The sequence below is a fragment of the Archocentrus centrarchus genome, chromosome 3, assembly GCF_007364275.1.
Source record: "Archocentrus centrarchus isolate MPI-CPG fArcCen1 chromosome 3, fArcCen1, whole genome shotgun sequence".
Classification (NCBI taxonomy): domain Eukaryota; kingdom Metazoa; phylum Chordata; class Actinopteri; order Cichliformes; family Cichlidae; genus Archocentrus; species Archocentrus centrarchus.
The window spans coordinates 15,724,326-15,749,122 of record NC_044348.1 but is presented as its reverse complement, the minus strand read 5'-3'; the positions used below and the strand labels follow the sequence as shown (position 1 = coordinate 15,749,122).

At 39.2% G+C, this 24,797-nt stretch overlaps 1 protein-coding gene across 1 annotated transcript in view; it reads left to right on the top strand.

Moving 5' to 3' along the window:
• sbf2 (SET binding factor 2) overlaps nucleotides 1–24,797 on the top strand; it is a 105,755-nt gene that overhangs the window by 936 nt on the left and 80,022 nt on the right. The window contains exon 2 of the mRNA XM_030721929.1: nucleotides 16,715–16,800. Coding sequence (XP_030577789.1) covers nucleotides 16,715–16,800 — 86 coding nt within the window. The remainder of the gene's footprint in view (nucleotides 1–16,714; nucleotides 16,801–24,797) is intronic.

Here is a 24,797-nt window from a genome sequence, read left to right as displayed (position 1 = left end):
TCCACTTACAAGCCATGCCTCAGGTCCAGCCTCACATTCTTTTCATCCAAGACAGGAAACAGCTTTGCACACATTTCCAAGCATTCATAGATAAACAGATGAAAACATCTTGGCATTGCACGCATGTTCGGGCTGCACATGCCATGAATGGTACTTCATAAACTGTTAAAAGTTCATGCAGTTTATTGCTGCTCATCATGCACTTTTATTTTTTAAAGCATCCTGTGAGAATATTGCATAATGAGCTGCCCGGAGAAAGTAAAAAATATTCAGTTAATCTGCCACAAGGGAACAAAAGAGAGTTTCTTGGCCCGTTCTGTGGCATCCGTCCAGTGCCATGTGTTTTAGAGAGGGGCTTGAGCAGTTGAATCCTCCCAGTCACCATATCTTGCTATGCACAATAGGTAAACAGTGCTTTTCATCGGCTCTGTGCATCCCAGCGCCAACTGACAAATGAATATTTTGTGCTCCGGGGACAAAATGTTCCTGGCATCACCCGAGGAGTCTGAATGGATTCACATTCAGGCAGCCTTACCACATGAAGACACAGGGGCCACGAGTTAAGTCTTTTCTTGCCTGGCCTCTGATAATGATGAAGTCAACTGTGGAGGGAGCATGCAGTAAAAGTCCACTAGCACAGATTGTTGTGGTTGATTATGTCTGATCTATGTGTAAGCCTCTCTTGGGGACAAAACTATTCCTGTGCTCCTTACTGAAGTTGTATTTTTCAGCTTTCATTGTGTGTTGCTAAGTGCAGGGAAGCATATCAGGTGACGATTTGGACGCCGGCCCTGCAGAGATGTCCCCGTTTGTAAGTTGCAGGGGTTTTCTCCGGCACCTGAAAATAAAAACATCTTTAAGATTTGATAGGAAAATAAACAGATGACTTCGCCACCGCGGTGACTTTAGTGAACAAGGTTGGCTCGTTGAAGGCATGCTTGTCACGGTAATGTGCAGCAGTTCGTCTAGACGGCAGATTTTTCCTGGCCACCTTGCTCAGTAATTCAAACCAGGGATCCCTACGTGGGTCCTCATTAACCCTCCTGCGCTGTGCTGGCATTTGCTCCACTGGCCTGACCCACTTCTCGTTGTTAGATTACTATGGATGGATCAGTTGGAAATAACACTGAGCACGCAATCTGCTAAGCTATAGGCTGGATTACAGTTTGTAGTAAAATCAGAATTCAGCTTTAAAAAACTAAATACCAATAAATGGGAAATAATGTAAGTATTGTTATTATGGATTATTGTTGTATTGATTATTATTGCAATAATAGGACATAAGTTCAATAAATATTGAGGGGCAAAAGACACAGGTTATATTATTAGTGGCAGTGGAGCTTTTCTCTGGATGACAGCATTCAAGTAGGTGAGGTAGAAATTGCAATACTGTATAGTGCATTTATCCCTAAAATGATTACAGTACAGCAGCATGAGTAGTATTGTTTGTCACTACAGTCTGTTTTTGTTTTTCCTTGAAATTGCATGACCCAGTTTCATTAACTTGCTAACATTGCTCTTTTATTTCTTTCCTGTGTCCCCTGAGTGTCAATATAAAATCCAGCCAGAAATTTTGTGATATTTTCATTATGAGGCCAGTGACCCATTTAGAAAAATATGTTGAAAGACACACTTTTAATGGTCAAATTATTGCGCTTGGTCCACCAGACCGAAGTGATTTAAAACATGCAGTAAAACACTGAACTTTGGCAACTTCTACATCCAACGTTTGTTGCTGTCGGTTGAACCTATAGCTGGCACGCTGTCATTTAAGTGCCTCGGATATATAAAAATTATGTGCAATGGTGAGTCTGATAGCAAGGAATATGACCGGCAGATTCCTCTTTTAGAAATCTGACCTGAGTCTGTTTCCCTGGGGGCCAATGTCATGAGCCATAAACCCTGGAATTATTTTCAAGAATGAGTTGGAATGTGCAAGCACTGTGTTTGATGGATGCAGCCTGTATTGAACCCGCACTGTATCCTGTATTTTTCCTTTTGCATTAGGACGCTGGTTCACTTTACTGGCGAAGGTTTATATATGCTCTGGCTTGCTGTTCTCCATAAATTGCAATTTGCCAAGTGAAAAAGAGGCATCTGCCCAGCTGCTTTTCTGAAACAATTTATTGGTGGGCTATCATCACTTTTTATTGAATCAAACTGCTCTTGGAATGTGTTTCACAGACACAGCCCAACCCCTACGGTCTGGATTTTTGAGTCTGGACTTGGGGAATGGTTTATGTAACTTTCAGCAAAAAAAAAAAACAAAAAAAAAAAACACAAAAAACAACTTCCATAAGAGCAAAATACTTCCATCTGCAGATATCTTTTAAGTACATGTTAATGCTATTTGTACCCAGACAGATGCAAATATACAGGGATTATCAGGCATACTTGTAACATAAACCTACACATCCATCCATTTTCGGCCATTTATCCTAGTCTGGGTCATGGGGAAAGCGGTTTAAGCAGAGCTGCCCAGACCTCCATCCTTGATGCCACGTCTTCCAGCTCCTCTGGGGAGATACCAAGGCACTCCCAAGCTAACCAAGAGACATAATCTCTCTAGTGTGATTTGGGTCTGTCCTAGAGTCTCCTTCTGTTAGAACATAATTGATATACCTCATCTAAGAGGCATCCAGGAGGCATCCTAGATGCCCAAACCACCTTAACTGGCTCTTTTTGAGAAGTAGTGGCTCTACTCTGAGCACCTCTTAAATGACTCAGTTCCTCACCTGATCACTGGGAAAGCCCAGACACCCTCAGAGGAAGGTCATTTCTGCTTTTTGTATCCACAGTCTTATTCTTTTGGTCACTCACAGCTCATAGGCACTGTCAGTAATAGAAAAAGTAGATACTTAAACTCCTCTACTTCTGGCAACAACTCCTTCCCAACCTAGAGTAGGCACACAACTCTTTTCTGGCTGAGAACCATGGTCTCAGACTTGGAGGTGCTAATTCTCATCTCTGCTGATTTGCACTTGGCTGCAAACCTCCCCAGCTCAAGCTGGAGGTCACTGCTCAGTGAAGCCACAAGGTCCACATCATCTGCAAAATGCAGAGATGGGATTCTGAGGCCACCACACTGGAAACCTTCTGCCACTACCTTGAAAGGTCTATTTCAGGGTAATTGAGATTAGAGCCTGCTTGTCAGTCGAACCTCGGATTTAGGAGGAACAAGTAATGATGCTGTTTCCTTTACCCAGTACAGTTAAGGACTGGGGGCATGCATAAAAGATGGAGTCAGTCAATAAGTGGGAAAAGCTTCAGATTCCAGACTATTTCCCCACTTGGATTTTCTCTTTATTATGATAACCACAATATTACTGAACATAGAAGCTGATTATGGCTTGAGTCATGGTTAAGAGGAACAAATAAAGTCTGGTTGTCAGATACAGACGGGATAAGGACAATCCCAGGAAAATGGTTTGAAGTGATGGTTTTTTATCTAGTAACATGTTTTCACTAATTTGAAGCGACTTCTGAGGAATTGTTGTGTTTGTATTGCAGTGTCATGAGTGGGAGAGTTGAGAACGTTTTGCATGTTCTGTTCTATTGTGTTTACAGTTCATCTGGGTTTTATTCACCTACGTGTCTGATTAGAAAGTCAGTGATAGCACGGGTGTAGCTGGTTGTTGGCTGGTTGATATCACAAATGGAAATGATGGTCAGCTGGTTCTTAGAGTAAAGTGTTGGTATAGACACCATATGTGTGTCTCACTGATCTCTATCAAGAATACATTGTTACTCCCAGATTTATTAATAGTGGAATATAGAAGCTGTAACCTGGCAAATAGGAGAGGACTGTTTGGTTTTTTTTGTAGTAGTAGTATGGAAGTTTTAAAAACTTAAGTAGAGGAAAATGTATTACTTTAATAGCTAAACCCATAATTTCGTGCCAGGTTTTGGTTTCCAAAATTTCCATGAGTTGACTTTTTGTTAGGACCTTTCAGAGCGTGTTTTGTTTTTGTGCTGGCTTTTGAACCTACCCTCAAGGAAAGCACGCTGGTAATAAAGGACAGTTTTCTTTAACAAAAAATGTCAATTTAATATTTAAGAGGTTCATGTTTTCGTCCCCTATCTTTGCTCACTTATTTCATTTTGTTGGAAATGCTCTGAAAACAGCATATATTCATGCTTCTCTGGTTTATTTTAATGGCCGTCTCCCTAAACTTTCACTTAACTTTGTCATTAGACCGTTTCTTGTTTTTCAGTGGTTGTTAAGCTTGTTTTGATCTGTTCATAGTTTCATTTACAGGATCAGATCCTTTTTATTAGACTCATGCACTATGCTTCTTGTCTTCTCCATATACCCGCACAGTAACTGCTTGTTAGAGACTGGATGAAATATAGCACTTTTCCTGGAGCATTTTCTAATAGCAACATAAACTTTCTTACCAGGAATTTGAGAAAAAGACGAGTTAAGTTTGGAAAAAGTGACACAGTTCTCGGTACTAAAAACTAAAGACAGAAATGATTCGGCGGTTACTCTTGTGCAGGACATCAAATCTGCTTTTAAATTTTTTTTCAACCCATCCAGAAAATCATCCTGATCAGGAGATGTTCCAAATATAAAATCTGTTTATAGGTCCAGAAGCAACAAAAAAAAAAGAAAAAAAAAAAAAAAAGAGCTGCACTGTGTGTGGACCCAAGGTGGACAGGAGGACACAGTATGCACGCATCAAATGCAAGAAACAGTACAAATTCAACACAAACAGCAACACTCTCCTCTTGTATAGGCAGGTTTGTTCAGTGTGGCTGATGCATTGTGTAGACTGAGATTAATTTGTTCTATTAATTTCTAATATTTTTTATTAAGTAAACATCAATAATGATCAGAAACCTTGCTTCTTTTATATTTGTTCAAGATGAACATGTTTTTTTCCATCCATATATTGGTTACAATCAATTGACTTTTCTTTTTTATTACATTTTATCACAGAAAACAAACAGGACCTTTATACATGTTACTCATTTCTTTATATTTTGCTACGAAAATGGGAAATAGGTGCAGAGGTATATTGAAATGTGCAAACATAAATTGAAATGCAGTGAAAAGGCAAAAGCAGAGTTTGTACAATTCTAATGAGCTTGAAAGTCAATATTTGGTGTGACTGCCTTTATTCTTCAACACAGCCTGAACTCTCTGAGGCAGCTTTATTATCATTTCTTTAAGCAGTCTTCAGGAATAGTTTTCCAGGCTTCTTGAAGGACATTCAAAGCTCTTCTTTGGATGTTGGCTGCTTTTTGTTCTGTTCTCTGCCAAGATGATCCCACACTAGCTTCAATAATTTTGAGGTCTGGACTCTGGGGAGGGCATGACGGGAACACAAAACAGCCAGTTGTTGACAAGATTTATACAGAATGAAGTGTGTTGGATGTTATTTTTGAGAAAAATAAACTGGATTTAAAGCAACTGAATGTTTAATTGCAGGTTACACTTTTACAGTTTTAATATCTACCATTTTTTTGGTTTTGGTTACTTGATTTAAAAATGTCAGTTTTAACTTTTGCATTTGTGACATCGGTCCTGTGACCCTGAAATCCCTGTTAGCAGAAACATTTGGATGGCCTGCACACTGATTACGAGTCCTTACATTTTTCATCACCAACAGTCAGCTTGTTAACAAAGTTTTGACTTTATGGCTCTTGCGCTGAGTAAGATGGCAGATGTGGAATTGACTCACTTTTGCTTTTACACTTGGATTTGCTGCCTCCATTGATTGTTTTCTTTTGAGCTCCACATTTGGCAGCGCCTCATTTGGAATTAAACTTTGTGGTGGAAAGAACCCTAACCACAATGGGGGAGTTCCTTCCTCTGTGCTGAAGTTCAAAACTGATATGTAGGGAAACTCCACTTGCTACTGTTACCCCAGTTGCAGCCTGTTGAAAGGTGTTAAACAATCAGACCATTGTGATTTCTAGGGTTATGCAAATTACGGTAAAGTTCACGGCAGGAAGCATTTTAGCAGGGACATTTTATGGGTAAATGTAATGTGACAGATAAAATAGGTTGGTAGGATACAGCTGGATAAACACAAAATACTGTAAAACATTGAAATTAATACAGTATTAAACCTAAATAAATTCAGCCTGGATATACTGACATTGTGATAAACAGACTAGTCTCAATAGAAGTATATCAACAGATATAACCAGGGGCTGTAAAAAAAAAAAAAAAAAAAAAATTGCATCTAATAATTGTTTGATGAAAGCTGGAAAAGGGAGTCATTTTGGGGGGGGTGAAACTGCTTGATACCACATGTACTAAGTCACGAGTAAGGCATTAATATAAGTGAGCAGCACAGCTTTTATTTTTCATGAGCTAAGTGAAAGTGGTGAGAATTTGACTGATTGGTATATTTAATGTTTTTTTTTTTACTAATTTGTAGAAACCCACTGGGGACCATATGTCTGTGGATTATTGAAACTGGTCTAATTTAATCTTTGAGATGGAAAACAAAGCTTTCACACTGTGAGCAGAGGGAAGGCTGACAAAACAGATGGCTTCACATTTGACTCTAGAATACTTTGGTATACAGAGGAGTTCATGGTCGACTCAGTGACTGCAAGGTGCCTGGGTCCTGTTGCTGCAAAAAAGCCAAAATCACCACCCCTCCACACTGTGGTTGAGAGTTGGTATGAGGTATTTGTGCTGATGCACTGTTTGGTTTTCTCCAAACGTGGTGCTGTGCATTATGGCCAAACATCTACATTTTCTCATCTGTCCAAAGGACATTGCTCCAGACGTCTTGACATTTGTTCACATGCAACTTTGCAAGCATAAGCTGTGTTGCCATGTTCTTTTAGAGAGAACAGGCTTTCTCCTGGCAACCCTTACAATTAAACCATACTTGTTCATTCTTTTTTAGTTGTGCTGTCATGAACTTTAACATTTAACATGCCATCTGGGACCTACAGAGTTTGAGTTTTCACTCTTGAGTTGTTTGCAGTTTTTCCGATTATTGCACGATCTGACCTTGGGGTGAATTTGCTGGAACATCCACAATGGGAAGATTACAGTATTGTGTTAACACACACATATATGTGTGTGTTAACACACACATATATGTTCCAGACCAGCAAACTGCCAAAACATCTGCTTTCACACTTGCTGATGACCAGTTAATCAAGTGCATTTGATTAGCAGCACCTGGCTGCTACTTACCCTTTTAATTCTATGGAAACAGTAAGGGTGTACTTAGTTTTTCACAGGACTGCATAGAGTCTTTCTTTTGCACCTGACTGTAATTGTCTAAAGCGCCTCTCCCTGGCTTTTGACCTGGGCATGACCTAAAGGGAGTCTATCTTTTCACATGTTTGTACCTCAGCTATCTAAGTGTCCCGAATTCAGCTAATTGACATCAGCAGTTCTCTAATCTCTGGTACCCTTTCACCATGCAAACAAAACCACAGCTCAGTTCTTTGCATATCTTGAACACAGAACATCCAGAACAAGTTAGCTTCCGGATCTTGGTCAACTTTGAGGTCAAACTGAGCTTCCCTGTGATGATGTTACAGGAACTGTTGGGTCTTTTACAGAATTTGCATTAAAACATTTACATACACTGCAGCTCAGTTGTAATTGAGAATCTGCAACATGTTTATTGTCAAGGTAACAGTGGCAGGGCGATTATGACAGTGGTACTTGTCAGATAATTGGAGCTGTGCCATACACTGACTTTTTAAATAAAGACGATTGCTACCATAGCCATATCTCCCTCACATCTGGAGGACTGTACATTCAACCTAAACTCTTTTGGATGGAAAAAGCTTGTGCTCAAACAGTGTCAGTGGATGTGAAGACATGATTGATTGTGTATTCAGTGAAATACCTTAAAGCAAATGGTATTTTTTAGGTTTTTGCCTGGACTTTCTCCTTAAATTGAGGTAGTGATATTGAAGTGACAGAAAGTGAATTAGCCATACCTGTGAATCAGTTCCAGAACAGTGCACCTGTGTGAGCGGCTGGGCCAAAATCAGGTTAGACGCTGACGTGCGTGTTACGTAAACTGGCAGAGTCCACTGGTGGCCTTTCCATACATGGTAAAATGAGCGGCTGGCTGATTTCATCAACAGTAACAGCAGGAAGATAAATCAGAAAGATAAATTGAGTTTTTTTGTTCTAAGAGGAGAAACATCTGTGCTAATCAAGAAAGACTAACAACTTTTCCTCTGGTTTTTTTTCACTTGTTGAGATTGTGCTAAATCACACAACTGAGCAATAAATTATTAGGATCATTCGATCTAAGTCTCACATTTTTGTGTGCGTGTGTGTGTGTGTGTGTGTAGCTACAGAATTTAAGGCTCCCTTAAAAAAAAAAAAAAAAGATTTAATGAGCTGTGAGAACCTTAATAAAGTTAAGACTTTACGAAATGGTTTCCTTAGCACTACATTAATAAGTCATTGTGATGGTGCCAGTTGGTGCTTGAAAAAGTACAGCAGTATATTTTTTTTAAATCTGTATTTTGTATTTTGTGAAAGAGAGCAGCTAAAGCATTGTTTCATTAGTCCTGTTGTAGTTTGCTGTTAAGTAAACCTAGATCAGCCATAAATCCCAGAGATCAGCGCGTTATTGCCAGTACCTGATCTAGAGTCAGGATCGAACCATTAGAATATTTGGATTGGACCAATATATAATCCAAATATTCTCATTTTTGAGCTGTCCACAAAGTGATTGGGCTTTGCCTCGGTCTTAAAGCACCTCTATGCCACCTCTTAGATTTCTCACTGAGGGAGACTCAGATCTTTTGCACTTTGTTTGCATTTCATAAGAGTGCATGCAAATGTGCAATAGCACTGGACACTCATCTCTGTCCAGCTGTCAGTTTAGTCCAGCGCTATCTTAGCTGGACTAAACTGATGAGCTGAAAAAGGATGAGTGTCATTAAGATTTTAATGGTACAGCCTGCCTTTGTGGTACTGCTTATCAGTCTGGTACTTTAACAGTGTTCTTATTGGTGCCATTTTGAAGGAAAAACATAATTTTGAGTTGTAATAGTGATTTACAGTTCAGCTATTTAATTTGTAGATAACATTATGTGGTCAAATGAATGCATATGGATCCTGTTTATTTAATTTTTGTCCACAGTGGCTTTATTCTTAGTAGAGAGAGAGAGGAAATGGGTGAAAGATACGGGGTGAAGACATGCGGGCAAACTGGCGACAGGCCGGGACTCGAACTTGTGCCGCCCGCACCGTAACGTGGCATATGCACGTGGTCGCCAACTTCACCACTAAGCCACCTGGGTGCCGATCCTGTTTATTTTTTATGGCTTTTATTGGTGTTTCAAGAAAGTGATACAGGTGGGGGATCAAAAGGGGTTTTTCCATCTGAATGTGATGGATTTTTACTAAATATTATTGCTTGAGTTTCTGCCTTTACAAGCAAAAAGACCTGTTGCACTTGTTGCAAAGACCACTAGTCAGAATTGACTCAAGCAAAGTGCAGCCACGCTTTTGAGCATTTAGTTCTGTGCGTTGTTGTCACTCAGACCAGGGTCTGTGTGCAGGTGAGAGAAAGTGAGCTGCCCCACCCCTCACATGCAACCTTTGAGAGGGAGAGGGAGTGAGAGAGCTCTCTTCTAGATGGGGAATAGCAAAAATACATCATAGATTGTCTAAGCAGTAGTGAAGGTGGTCAGATAAAATGTGAAAGATAACTTTCATGTAGCAATAATAAATCTGTTTTCTTAATTTCTCCAAAAGTAGTACGAATACAGTTGGAGCTTATCGATACTCTGGTCTTTTAATAATTTAGCCCTGGTGCCCATTTAATACCAGGTTTCGGTACCCATCCCTAATGCTGACTAAACTGGGATTATACTTTCTGGTAGTACACTAGGGTCCACTTGGGTTCGATTGACGTAAAGCTCATCGTCAGACTGTCAGTGCGAAGGTTCGTGCTGATGTCCCCGTGTTTGCTTGTCTTGTGACGGACTGCGTGGACTCATCCACATGCACCCCAGGCAGCGGACTTCAAAGCAGACTTCAAAGAAGTATAACAGGAGTGACTACCCGTCGGGTCTCCAGCTGTCCGTGTCCACAACGGAGTATAATCAAGGCCTAAGATTACTAAAGCAGACTCATTAGATTTGAACAAAAAGTGATCATGTTTCACGCCGAACGCCTTCATCTCTCGCCCAGCAAATCACTTTTCAAAATTAGCTACAAACTACAAAGAGACCTTATGGATGAATAGGTTTAAAGCTAAAAATGTAAGATTTTAGGGATACAACAAATCGGAGGAATAGCCACATTTTTCTTTTCCTTTTCTGCTGCACAGTTATAGGATTTTATGTCTGACTGATATTTGCCAGTTTGTTTTGTTTTTTTCTTTTGTTTTTAATAAGCTCTTTTATGGATTAGAAGTTGCCATAAATCTCTGAGAAGAATTTGCTGGCATCGAGGTGTCAGTTTACAAGCACTCTTTGGCAGGTATAAAGTTTGTTTTCTTGTTTTTTTTTTTTGTTTTGTTTTTGTTTTTCTAATAAGAAAATTGTCCCCTAAGAGTTCACAATCATTTTTGTGTGTATGTAAGTTAAAATAAGATCTGTGCACTTTAAATATTATTACTGGAATGTACAACTCTCCATCACCACTTAATAAAGGCTGTTTAGCCTATATTTATTGTTCCTGATAAATTTCTCCCTGAAGGCATTTAAAAAGTTATTATGTAGACGTATCTTGAATTCCATCAGTAACCTCAAAAATATTTCATTGTAGTGTTTTTGTTTTTGTTTGTTTTTTTGTAATTTGGCCGTGCTGTTGAGCTGCACCACACACAGGTTGTGCTTTATTGCACTGGTAATATGCCGTGCTTTTAAACATACATGCACGTGCCGGGGGCTTGGACAAGTTTTGGTTTGTGCAGCTTCTGGCCAAGAACAAACAAATAAATAAATAAAAAGCCGGGTGTTGATTTTGGACTTCGTCCCCCCTCATGTCGTGCTAGCGGATGTTCAAATTAGCATGTTCCCTCTCAGGCCTGGGTTCTATTATCCTCTCCGATGGGGTTCTTTATAGTTATCAGGGGGGCAGTATTTGAAAGCATGACTTGTTTTAATATGAGAGTGCAGCCTGGTGGAACATGAGGAATTCTGTCATTTATTTTCATCTGCGGTTCAAAATTAGAACCTGGAGCACTCGAAGCATGTGATTTCAATTAGAGGAGCTGTAAAGATTTGAAGACATGTAACGAGCAGGCAGATGGATGTTCTACTCGCACAAGGCAGACTGTATCTCGACATGCTTTCCTCGCCTCTACAGAGAGCATCACGCTTCTCTTTGTTTTCTAGACTCTTAAGAGTAAAGCATTCGTGTTTTCCAAAATAATGCCATTAATTATTTTTGTCACTTAACTCTTTGACATAGTGAACAGAGTGATAGCCTATATCCTGCCAGTCAAGGCAGTAGTTGACCTGTGGCACTGCTATTTGTGAGTGTGCACACCTTTGCACTCTTTGAAATGAATGTGCATGTGGGGATCTGCCACATTCAGTATCACAAAATGAGAGAAAGCAGGCAGAGAGAGTTTCTGTCTGATTTTAAATGAAAGTTTAATGTAAACTGTGAGCTTGTGCAGATGCTAGCTATTTCCTGCCCAGACTTTTTGTTTCACCCTTGAGTGTTTTGTATAAATCTGAGACTGTGTGTGTGTGTGTGTGTGGGGGGGGGGGGGGGCACAGGTTAAGTCATTCATCGTTGCATGTGAATGAAGGTCTTCAGCTGGCAGAGTGCATGTTACTTTCTCTTCATGGTGGAAGTAGGAAATAAACTTGCCTGAGGCTGTGTCTCTTTTGCCTCACCAGCAGTAATTAAACTGTTCTGTTAGGAGGATAGAAGGATGCTACCTGAATGCAAGGTTAAATCTTTTCCCTCCTTTCTGCCAAACCCTTGGTTGTTGCAGTGTTATAGAGTGCAACACAGTATCATTGATTTAGGATATCTCACTGTCTTCTGCCTCCTTATGTAAACCTACACTCCTTCAGTGATGAGATTAAGACTCTGTGGGGTTCCCATACCATCTGTTGCAGGTCTCCTTATACTTGTTATGGCTGACGATAATTTTTAGGACTCTGGCTGCATGTTTCTGAATGAATCTAAACATCTCAAGTGCCTAAAAACCTTTGCACAATTCTGTGCATACAGTTCCCAACCAAGACGTGTCCCCACTCAGGCCAAAGAGCTTCAGCATGATTAATTAGTTGCTGTCTTCTGCAGAGATCTATGTTTCAAGGAGTTGCTAACAGAAGACTTGAGGCGTTTGGTGCATGAAGGCTGCAGCTGGAAGACCTCATGTCATTCTGATAATGTATTGCAGTCCCCCCCCCCCGTCCTGTTTGTTCAAGCAATTTTGCTTCCCTTGGCATATGACCTCTGGCCAAACTGGGACACAGGGACTTCATAAGCAGTCTGTTCAATAGCATGCTGAGTTACAGCATTTGCCTGTGCTGACTTGAGACTTGTGAAATACACTGAAGGGATCTTACACCACCACTGGTAGCCTATTGCCTACTGGAAATACTGGCAAACCTTGATAGTCATCAAGAAATGGGAATTGTTGTTTTATATGAAAATTCAATTTTCTTCCTTTTTTTTAGTTTCAGTTCTAAATGATATACAGTAATGGTGACTAAAGAGGCGTACACATGACCAACAATTAGGGTACAAGTTCAAACAGGCTCCCCTCTGTAGGTAGGGATGCATTTTGACTCTAATTAGAACCATCATGAATAACATTTGAACAGTATGTTGTATTCAAAAAACGATTAAGACCACAAATTCACCGGGAAAGTGTTTACTGGGCTCCTAGACGTCTGTTTTCTCACAGACGTCTACACAACCAAACTAGGAGCTGCCACCTGCTGGCCACTAGAGGGAGTGCATATTTGCTTATCTTCTCAGGTCCAGAAGCTAAGGCCATCTTTCACGTACACGCAGGGATGTCCAAACTTGCGGCCCGCGGGCCACATCCGGCCACGCCCACTTCCGGTCCGCGAATTGATGTCAAAAATAACATACAATTTGGCCCTTTAAGTTACTTTTTTGACATTTCGCCTTCCCCTCCAATTAAGAGGGTTAAGCAAAATGTCAAAAAAGTAACTTAAAGGGCCAAATTGTATGTTATTTTTGACATCAATTCGCGGACCGGAAGTGGGCGTGGCCGGATGTGGCCCGCGGGCCGCAAGTTTGGACACCCCTGACGTACAGTCTGTGATATCTGGTTTTGAACTTCATAGTGGCAGGTAGGTTGATTTGTTTAGAGTATGCAGCAAAGTCACAGATTCTGATTGTGCAAGCTTCAAGGGTTACCCTACCTGCATGCTATAGCTGATAGACAGCAACTGGTGCATTAAAACCTTCCAAGTGGAGCTTGTCCCAGGAGAGCAAGTATGGTGACATAAATAGACCTCTGACAGTAATTGTCGCTCAAAGGGTGTAAATGCATTTCATGAGGTATATGCATAGTGTTACACCCATACTTGATAGCCTGTCATAAGCTGCTAGCTGCAACACAGGTACACACACAAACTCTCGCAGTGGGCCGTAATAGGACTTTCGAAGTATCTCAGTAGTTTTTCCAGTGCTGAGCTTGACAGGTGCTGCTTACAGTTTTGCTCTCTCTCTCTCTCTCTCTCTCTCTCTCTCTCTCTCTGTCTCTCTCTGTCTCTCTCTCTCTCTCTCTCTCTCTCTCTCTCTCTCTCTCTCTCTCTCTCTCTCTCTCTCTCTCTCTCTCTCTCTCTCTCTCAGCACTGACAGTATGTACTAACAATGCTGCACTTTGCAGTCGTCCTCACTCATCCTCAAATCCAGCAATGGCCTTGTATGACTTGACTTTTTTATTGTCTCGGATTAAAGTTGCAGGTTACAAATGATGTTTTGAAGGCGCATTGTTTGCTTTTGATTTCTTCAACCAGAGTAGCAGTTTCAGATGGTTTTACTGCTAGCCAAAACTTACATCATGCTTTTGAATCTGAGCAAATACTTACTTATTTATTTTTTCATATAGTAAATACAAAAATATTTTTGAAGTGTTTTTAATTATTGAGATTCTTAAAAGCTGAAGTATGTGGCAACAAAAACATTTAACCAGAATATTTTTATTGATTATGTGTTTTGTTTTTTTTAAGCATGCGTGTCTATTTACACAGCTTAGTTAAAAGGATTCCAAGAAATGGGCCACATGTATTCAATTTCTGTCTGTTTCTTTCTTACCCTCTTGATAAAAGACCATTTTCCCTTGGCTGATGAATAGAAAGGGTGTCAGAGAGTGACTAAGAGTTTAAAATAACGTGAGGATGAAGTCATGGGGTCAGGCGATACATCGTGACAAACGGCATGTTGTGAAACAGACCCCCCAAATGCTGTTTTTGGCATGTTAAGTGGGGGAAATTTTTCCTTAATTAGATAAATGTTGCTTTTTATTAGCCTTCAGGATTGCTAAATAAGAAAGTTGCAGTCATATATCAAGTCCTAAATACATATTGTTTTTGCATAAATGAATTATTGCTTCTAATTTTGGTTTCGGGGTTTTGCAAGACCCAGCCATATGGGTTCCTGGGGGAACTCTAAGAGGGAGTTATTTCAGCGGTAAAGCTTTAGATGGTCAACTTCACAAATGTGAAGTTCACTGCTATAGATCGGTATCCAGCTCTCTGTCAGCACTAACTATGTACTGTAAGTATGGATGGCAGTGATTGGTATATATGTATATCACTGCCAACATAAATATTTGCATTAAGGCAATGACAGCAATTAATGGCAAATTTTATTTTGGCGTTTTATATATTTAGGCAATTCATTTCAGTTCATGCAGTAGTTGCAGTGTATTTACTTCACTGTAATATGTATTTAAGATTAATAATGGACTTTAGTGTGGAGCAGTGAGTATTTATAGTGTTAATTTCAGTGAAGACAATCTCTGCTGTACATCTTCAGGGAGAAATGACTATCAAGGGTTTGAATGCGTTTCATTTCCATAAATGCATACTGAAGTTTGCTGATAAATAATTTAAAATACTCTCACATACCATAAATTTAGGGGTTTTCCCTAAAGCCCAGACATCCAGACAATGCACTAATCAAAGTGTACCATGGTAAAGCAGGTAGAAGGGCGGAATAGTGTCATGGTTTTAATTTTAGTTCATGTTACACTTGGGTTTTGTGGCTGAACAGTGAAGAATGAAGATGTGGCCCCTCTTGCTTCTTGGTTTAACTTTGACTTTCGGCCCCCTTATGTATTTGCTCATCCGAACACTATCACTGAAAAAGTGAAGGGGCTTCTCAGTCCCGTGATCTGCTTTGTGTTAGTGGTGTAATTTTCATGTCTCTCAAACACATTCCTCCTTAAACATCTTGACTTACTCAGTCCCACTGGGACTGGCCAAAATTAATTTTTCACCAACTCTGAAAGAATGCGTTTCAAAGTAATTCAATTGATTTTTGGTGTTATTCCTGCAGTGATGTTTGAAAATAGCAGCCATTCACAAAAAAAAGATAGGTGGTGTATTTATTAACCATAAATTAGTTATTTTAGCACGGTGTACTCTTTTAACTCAACTTCTTTGGTATTTCTTTTCCATTAAAGTGAATAAATTGAAGTTCTCCTGTATATTATCCTCATTCTTTTATTTGACTTTCATATGTCATTTCTGTTAACAAATGTGCGTGTCTCTCTTTTCAGTATGATCTTTTCTCGGTTCCCTTTTACAATGAAAACTGAACAAAAATTCTCACGTTAGCTTTCTTGAATTGCTTTTCTTAGAAATCATTGGATGTTTTTCATCAGAATAAGGAAAAACTGGGAAATTAATTGGCTGTTGCAAAAAACACAGGATGTTTTCACGTTACATACTTTAGTAACGACTTGATTTTATTTATTTTTTAGTCTATAAAGAGGGATCTTTAAATTGAGGCACTGCTGTGTCACACATCTGCATATTTTTTCTAATGGGTTTATTTTGATGATGTTGGGGGGAAAAAGATAATGACTGTCACATAACCATACACTTACAGTAATAACCCTGCTGCATTGGTCAAATATATTATGGTCAGGGAACGTGTAACAGTAAACACAAATTATGTGGGCGATTAGATAAAATTCAAGGCAGTGGTGTGTGGTAGGTCAACACTGAAACAGTGAACAGTGCCTTTAGAGGCAGAGATTTTGACAGAAAATGTCTACAAAGAGAGATGTATTAGATGTATAATAGCTCCTAAATAAAGATTTTGACATTTTTCAAAATGTTCAGTTACCCTTTATATGTGTGTGCAGTTGTTTATGAATTTCTTTCACAAATGTATATTATTTTTGATGTAGGAAATTTCTTTTTGGAAAAATGAATCAGTTTCTGCTGGTAGAACATGATGTAGATGACTGTATTGTTGTTATTCTTACTCATTGCATAACTATATTCAGAGGGTTCCATCCTTTAGTTAGATGTAACGTTTTTACCTAGTGGTTTTGTTCTGGAAACTATTTTTTTTTGTGGCCGACATGTTGGCATGATTAAGCAACTTGACCTGCTATCTGCATTTATACTGCGTGGGTGGACCTTCTTAATAGTGTTTGAGTTTTGCAATATTACTATTGCACTATGAATATTAAACTTGTAAAAATGATTTTAATCATGTTTCCTTACCCTGTATAATCTATGTTAATGACCTAAAAGTCCTCTATAATGACTGACAAGTCTTTGCGTTAATCTCCAGGTTCAGGAGAGGGATGTGGAAAGATCATTCAGCGATTCCCCAAGAAAGACTGGGAGGGAACAGCCTTTCCTCAGGGGGTGGAGATGGTAAGTGATGACATCTTCCTACAAACTCACAATAACTCAAACTGAACAAAGTTATACAGTATATTAAGTACACCTTCTAAGTTAAAGATGAGTAGACTTAGGTCACGGGTTCTTAATTTTTGATCACTTAGTGCCCATTTACATTTACTCAATGGATACTTCATTAGTTACACCATGCTAGTGCTGGGTTTGACCACTTTTGTCTTCAGAACTATCTCAATTCTTCATGGCGTAGGTGCTGAAACGATTCCTCTGTGTATTATCCTGTTGGAAGCAGCTGTTAGAACATGGGTACACTGGATATGAAAGTCAGGAAGAACACTAATAGTAATACTAATATCCCCCACACCATTACATCACTACAAGCGGCCTGAGACATTGATAATATGCAGGATGCAGAAGAGCATTCAGAGATGCTTTTCTGCATATCTTGATTGTAATAAGTGATCATTGGAGTTACTATTACGTTTCCATCAACTGAAAGCAATTCAACCAGGCATTTTCACCTAGATTTATACTAGATTATAATATTTTTATAATATTTTTATTTTCATTTTACATGGCACTGAACAGGAGTGGCCCTCCAATCTCATTGTACATCCTGTATAATGACAGTAAAGGCATTCTTTTCTATTCTAGAGAATTGTTGCTCTCTGGATAATTTCCCTTTTCTGACCATTCTCTGTAAACCCAGAGATGGTTGTGTATGGAAAGTCCCAGCAGGTCAGCCGTTTTTTAAATACTCAAACCAGCCTGTCTGGCACAAACAACCATGCCACATTCAAAGTCACTTAAATCACCTTTTTTCCACATTCTGATGCTCAGTTTGAACTTCAGAAGACATGCAGCCATGGTCATCTTGCTTAGATGCATTGAGCTGCTGCCATGTAATTGGCTGATGAGCAGTTGAACAAGTGTACCTAACAAAGTGGCCAGAGAGTGTAAGCAGATGGCATATGACTGTGGGCTGCAAGAGAAAAGTGCTTTCATCAAACAAAATAATTCCCAGACTGATCAATTATTAATTAAGCATTAAGCTGACAGAAAGCTTTACTAGGAGCGGAGGAGAACCTGACATTCTTAATCTTGACACACCTTAGGGGGTCAGTTTGACACTGTAGTCTATTAATCTAATAAAAGGAGGCTGTAGCAACAGCAATTATTTCCCATCAGGTCTGTGATGGGAAGTGTGAGTAGTTCATAATCAGTCAGTGTGTACTCTGCCTATGTTTGCTGTTTTGGGTTTCAAAGCTGTAGTTTAAAATTTGTTAATTTAAAGGATGTTGAATTACAGAAAATGTCGTCGGCTTGTGGCTGGAAACCAAACTCTGAAAGCAGTGAAACTTTGTAGAGTTTGGAAAATATCTTTTCTTGAAGGGTGTACAACAGTAATGTGAGGCAGCATTTTGGAGAAACTGAGCTTATATGAGGGATGGGGAAAAGTTTCACCCTTCTTTCGCCCTGTTTTACCACTACCTCCACATACACTACACTGCATACTTGTGAACAACTGTGACATTTCACCTTTAGCCTCCAGCTTGCTTTGCTTGATTTGATGGGTAGAGTTCATTCTGATCGATTGACTGATGTATGAATGTCTCAATCATTATTGTGATTTGCAGTCTGTAGTGCTTCCCGATTTGATATTAGGAACTGTGTTCTGTGTAAAGCGCTGCATCATAAGAGCCATTTGTCACAGAAAAAAAAATTTGAAGTATTTTCAGCGTCAGATGACAGATTGCACTCCAGGGAATTTTCATTTGCCCTTGGAGCTTGCGCAGCAGATATCGGCATTTCCTGTTACAGCTAAATTGTTTATTCCGGTTTGTTTAAACCCTTTTCACATTCATTAATTGGGGAACCTCTTTCTTCTCTTTGTCACATCATGTCCACCCTAATATCTGGGCTCCATTGCGGATTGTCTCATCTTACGGTTAAGGGAATATTTGCTAGCCTGTTCCCTCCCTTTTCTGCAGGGTAACACGGGGTCTGTTTTCCTTGTATGGACAATGAAATGGATGAACAAATATTTGCTTATCAGGACTGGGAAAACATTCGATCTCTGGGGTAACATTAGCAGTTAACAGTATCCTGCATTATATCTGTTTTGTTCATTTATATTAGCTACTGCAGATAAGCTTTTAATGACTAAGCTGAATGGTTCTGGCAGTCAACAAGGGGGGAAAACAGCAAAAGGGACTTTGCATCCAAACACAGTACTCGCTATTTAGATGATGCTGTCCAGCTCATCTGTACAGTTTCACTTTCTGGTTCTCCAAAGTGGCGCCTGTTCTACTGAAACCTCAACATCAGTGTAACAACCTGAAGATTGTACAGCTTTGTTCCCACATTTCTTCATGTTTTTAATTTTTAATAATTTTTTTTATTAACCTCTTATCTGTGCCATTATGACATGGTACAGGTTTTAGCTTGCACATTATGTGATTGCACACAATCACATAATCTGTGATCTACATGTTTTAAAACAACAGGAGCAGAAGTATTTACATAGTTATTACAGATAAGTGACTAATTAACAGGTTAACATGTGACTGCTCTGCAGTGGACTATTTATGACAATTTGGCATATAATGTGCATTTAATAAGTTATGGAACTGAAATTACAGGAATTGTAAACCAAAAGAAATCTACTAGCATGTGTGGGCCTACTTTGAGAGCAAAGCTATGCAGCCAGCTTTGGCTACGTTCACACTGCAGCCTGAAGTGACCCAATTCCGATTTTTTTTTTTTTTTTTTTTTTTTTTTTTTTTTTTGTGAAATCCTTTTTTTTTGTGTGTGTGTGTGGTCGTTCACATTTCGAAATATATGCGACTTGGATGTGATCTGTGTGCGAACTGCAGACAAACCTGAAAGTGTCCTGCATGCGCAGTACAGGAAGCGATAACGTCACCCGTACCGAGCGTGCTCAGTGTTTCCCGCGTCCGCGTAACGGGACGCAGAATAGTGACCTTTGTCGAGTGTCAATGACGTGCAGCTGACCTGGCCGTGCAGACACAGGTCGCATTTGAAAAGATCGGATACGTATCAGATTTAGAACCACATATCCAAGTGGCCGGGGTCGCATTTGAAAAAAATCGGATCTGTGTTGTTCAGACTGTCATGAAAAGATTGGATACAGGTCGCATGAGGGCAAAAAAATTGGAATTGGGTCACTTCAGGCTGCAGTGTGAATGTAGCCTTTGAGTCCTTCCTCTGTTCTTGCAAATTAATCAAATTGAAATTAGACTGCTTTAATCATAAATAAAATATATAAATTAATAGTAAAAATAAAAAAGGGTCCACTTCCGTTTAATTTTGACTAAAGTTCAGCTGCAGGTCAAACAAACCAGAAAGCCAGCAGCCTTGGTAGCAAATGCAAACAAAACAAAACAAAAAAAGTTCTTCACCCCCCCCCCCCCCTTCCCTTTTTTTTGTTTTTGTCAAAGTCACATGGTGCCGGGTTGACACCCCTACCTTATAGGGAAAAGAGATCACCGCAAATCAATACAACACTGTTTTCAGTCATTACCTGTATCCTATGATGAAAGTGATCTCTTCCAGGATGACCACATCAATAAGGCGAATGTTTTGACATGATGCAACTCACGCTTTTAACACAATAAAAAAAAATAAATAAATCAACCGCTCACACACTGCAGCACTCCAGTTTGATTGATTATTGCATTTTGGTAGGGTGTAACGTTTGGAGCACACCTGCTCTTCATCAGACTAACTTCTTCCTGATCATCCTCTGATGAAGAGCAGGTGTGCTCCAAATGTTACACCCTACCAAAATGCAATAAATAGATCAAACTGGAGTGCTGCAGTGTTGATTTTTATTGATGTGTTGTTATGTCTTTCAGCCCAGCACCAGCCCCACTTTCTGGTGTGGACATGCCTGTATTTTTCCTATCTTGTGATTCATGCTGCGGCCTTTGCTGTCACCAGATCTCAACCCTTTTGAACACTTATGGAAGATTTTAGACTACACGTGTTAGGCAGTGCTCTCCATCACCATCATCAAAACACCAAATGATGGAATATTTTGTGGAAGAATGGTACTCAACCATCCAGAAGAGTTTCAGGGAGAGAATCTATGCCAAGATGTATTAAAACCGCTCTGTCAGGGTTGGTCACTCAACACCTCACTAAAAAACTTTGTTGCCCCCCCCCCCCCCTCTTTAATTTGTGGCCCTTCAGTAACTTGACCACACACAAGTTGCATAATGTGGGTCAGATATCTAAGCCAAGATAAACCTAGTTTATGCAAACATTTGGCATTCCATATAAAGTCATGTTTAGATGAGGTAATTGCTTCACTATGACAGGGTCCTTTGGGGACAGCACTGTATAGTTTACATTTTTTTGTGCAATATTTGAAGATTTAAAAGTTTAACGTTAATCATCCCCCTTGTCTTATTTATTTATTTATTTATTTTTAGACGATTTATGAATTAAGGTTTGTTTATTTTTTAATGATTGATAAACGATGACCTAAAGGTATTATGGCTGCAGCTGAAATTTTTGGTGTCTCTGTCATGGTCAAAGAGACACTATTATTCCAAGACTTTTGTTTACACAGCAGTATTTATAAGGCAGATGAGGACAAGTGAGGCTGTTATTCCGGCACAAATGGACATATTGTGAGTGGGTGGTTTGAATGGCATGCAGGCGTCTTCCTGTGTAACTAACTGAGTCTGCTGGTGGCCGACAGGAATGTCTCAGTGGGAGTTATTACTTAAATATGAGCAGCCATGTGTCATGCAGCACAGGGCTCCTCAAAGCCAACAAAAAGTGACTGGAGAAATACAAAAAATTAAATAAAAAGCGTCCCGTCTAGACAACGTGTCGAGTATTTTTTTTTTTTTTTTAGGTTGTTTTTTTTCTGTTGGGTTCAAACTCTAGTTTACAGTCAGTGTGTCTGAGAGAATGAACCGAGGTGGTTCTGTTTTCTCTGCATCATCCCTCAAGTATCCTGTCACGGATTCAAAGAGTTTAAATATAGAAACACTGTAACAAGTTTAGCTAAATCTATTAGTGGTTCCAGATGTCATCAAGGACCTGCATACCATTTTTTTTTTGTGCTTGTGGGGGTGTGTGAATTTTATCTTGCTGCAGTGATCCTCACCAATGCTTCTTCATTATGTGTCAGCCTAGACTGAAATTAAGACGTACTGCGATCCCCAGTTTGCAAAGAAAGCATAGGGATGATGTTACTCACTGAAGGCACTGAAATAAGATCAATGCAGATTTGGTTTTTTGTGTTTTTTAGGGGGCTTTTTTTTTTTTGCCGATATCACATTTTGCTCTTCGAAGCTGTGATTGTATGTGCGAGTTTAGTATGGACTCTTGAATAACATGCTGAATAGGATTCGCATGTTGAAGTCTTTGAAATGTTCTTGATTAGGCAAAAAAAAAGAAAAAGCACCCAGAGGGGTAAGCAAGGACAGGAAAGAGGGGGTTGTTCTAGAACGTTTCTTTCCTTCTATGTTGTGTGTGACAAACTTTGGTCAGGGGCCAAATGACTGAAATTCCAACTTTGAAGCTTTAATGAAGATACACCATAGTGTTTAACAGACCCACTAAGCAATCTGCATTTTGGCCCTGTATTGAGCTGGTATGTAAACCATTATTATTTGCAGATTTTCTCCACTCCATGAAAAAGAAAATCGCTTTTTACAAACACTAAGGAACACATCAGTGGATGAAGCTAAGCACGAAAAGCATTTTGCGGTCACAACAGGCCCCCAGCAAACTAAATAACCACAGATGAGGAATGCACCAAGAAAAAGCGTTTACAACTTGGGCTTGGAAAAATGTGTTTCTAATCTTTGCAGGCAAGTGATGATGATAGGAACCAGCCCAAGACCTCATCTGTTATGGATGAGCTCGGTCTGTAGATGGAGGTCAGTGCACTTAGTTACATTTTCATCACTTCAGCTTTCAGTCAGGGCACTTCCTCATGCCATACTGTAAATGGACTGAAGGTAATCCAATTGTAGGCTCCTGTAGGAGACTTTTAATTTTTAAAAAAAATCTACCAAATTTCAGAAAGAATAGTTGCTGTCTGAGTCATTACCAGGTAAACAGGAGTAACATTTGTTTCTACTTCCACCAGGTTTTATTCAACTTCCTTTGTGTTTGATGTGCTTTTGCAGCATTATTCTATTAGCTGGTGTTTTCTTAAGTTGCAGTGCCTTTGACCTCTCAGGGCCACCTTACATAACACTGTTTGTAGAAACAAATTCATGTTTGGTTCTCGTTAACTTTTTGCTCTCAAGGATGTCATGGAGTCATCATGTGACAGAAGCTAGCTGAGCAGTAGTTTGCAGGTTATTCTATTCAGATTGAATGTGGGGAGCTGCGATAAGTTTAAGGGTAAGGACTGCTCTGTGACATCTGAAAAAAACTGAAAATTTATAGCTTACATGTAATGTAATCATTTTTAAATTGGATATGTTTATGATGTGAAGTTGTGATTTTTCATAATGTTAAACATCGTGCAAAACAAACTGAGGTACATTAAGTTTGTGTTATTCAAATGTTGCATGAAAGTACTGCAGTTTAGTGTAGGATAAACAGGTTAGCTTTGGTGAATTTACAGTGAAGCTCAGTGTTGGGCTGTTGCACTGCAGAGATGAGTTTGAATTTAAGCTGATGAAGCTTAGATTGGTTCACTGAATTCAACCTTTTATACCAATTTTATACTCTCAGTGTAGGGGATGGAAATCAGCTAAGATAGCTGATGAAATATTGGCTTAATTCAGTTGTGTAAATCCACAAAGAGCAGTAAACCTCAAAACAGCAGCAGCTGATCACAGTGCACACACAAAGAAAATCTACTGGAGCTTTCAGAGCCTGTACTTTTTTACTTTTACTTTAGTAAAGAAGTTGAATCAGTACTTCAACTTTCACCAGAGTATTTTTTTTAATGCAAGTATCTGTATTTGTACTTAAGTACAGAATGTCTGTACTTTTGCCACCTCTGCCCACCAATACATTCAGTTATCAAATTGCTGCTCTTGTGGCCTTAGTCATGCATGTAGAGATTCTGGTTTATTTAAGCCAAATGGGGCAAAGACCCCCCTACTGGCAATAGAAAAAAGTTTGGCTTTAGCAGTACTCAGCAGGGAAATGTGTTACTAGCTGCCTCATATGATTAAAGATTTCTGCCATCACTAGTCAGCGCCAGAAATACTCTTCAGTTAAATTAATTACTCATTCATAGACAAAACTAGTTGCCTGCTTGGTCTAAGATGTTAAAACATCACCCACCACTAGCCCTGGTGGTACCGTCAAATACTTTTGAGCAAATGATCGGTGCCACACGGATTTCCTAAAGACTGCCTGGTATAATTTTGGTGTTCACTGTTGAATTGCTGAGCTTACTTGTCATAGTGGTCATAAGCTGCTCGGAGCTGTTGACACCATATTGGTATCAAATGTAGTTTTGTGAGCTGTGGATTTTTCCCTTTCCCCTTTTAGAAAGCCTTCTGCTTTCTGAAATATTTAATTGGTTCTATTAATTATAGGTATAAAATCTACGCTGTCAGACAACCACTTGGACATGAAGCTGTTTGATCTGCAACAGACACAAAAGCTTGTCCAAATTTGCTTTAGCTGATTAAAGTTATAATTTCTACCCACTAATTTCACCTTTAAAACCTTTATGTTTTGTCACCAGTTTTGTGTTTTGGCTCCAGTTTATGATGAAAAGGTTTCTGTCTGTTATTTGTTGTATATAGTACATAAACTAAATGAGGTATGCTGATCCCATTCAAATGTAAATTGTGTCTCCAGAAACTACTCAAAAGGCACAAACACATGCTCTATATCTCTATATGTAATTTAAATATTAATAATTACAATATATAGATAGATGGAAGCTCACATATGTAAAAATCAGTTGAGCATAAAAAAGGTACATAAAGAATGAACCATTGTTGTGTCTTATATAACAGACAACTAATCAAAGAATAAATTTTACACTTTTTTTT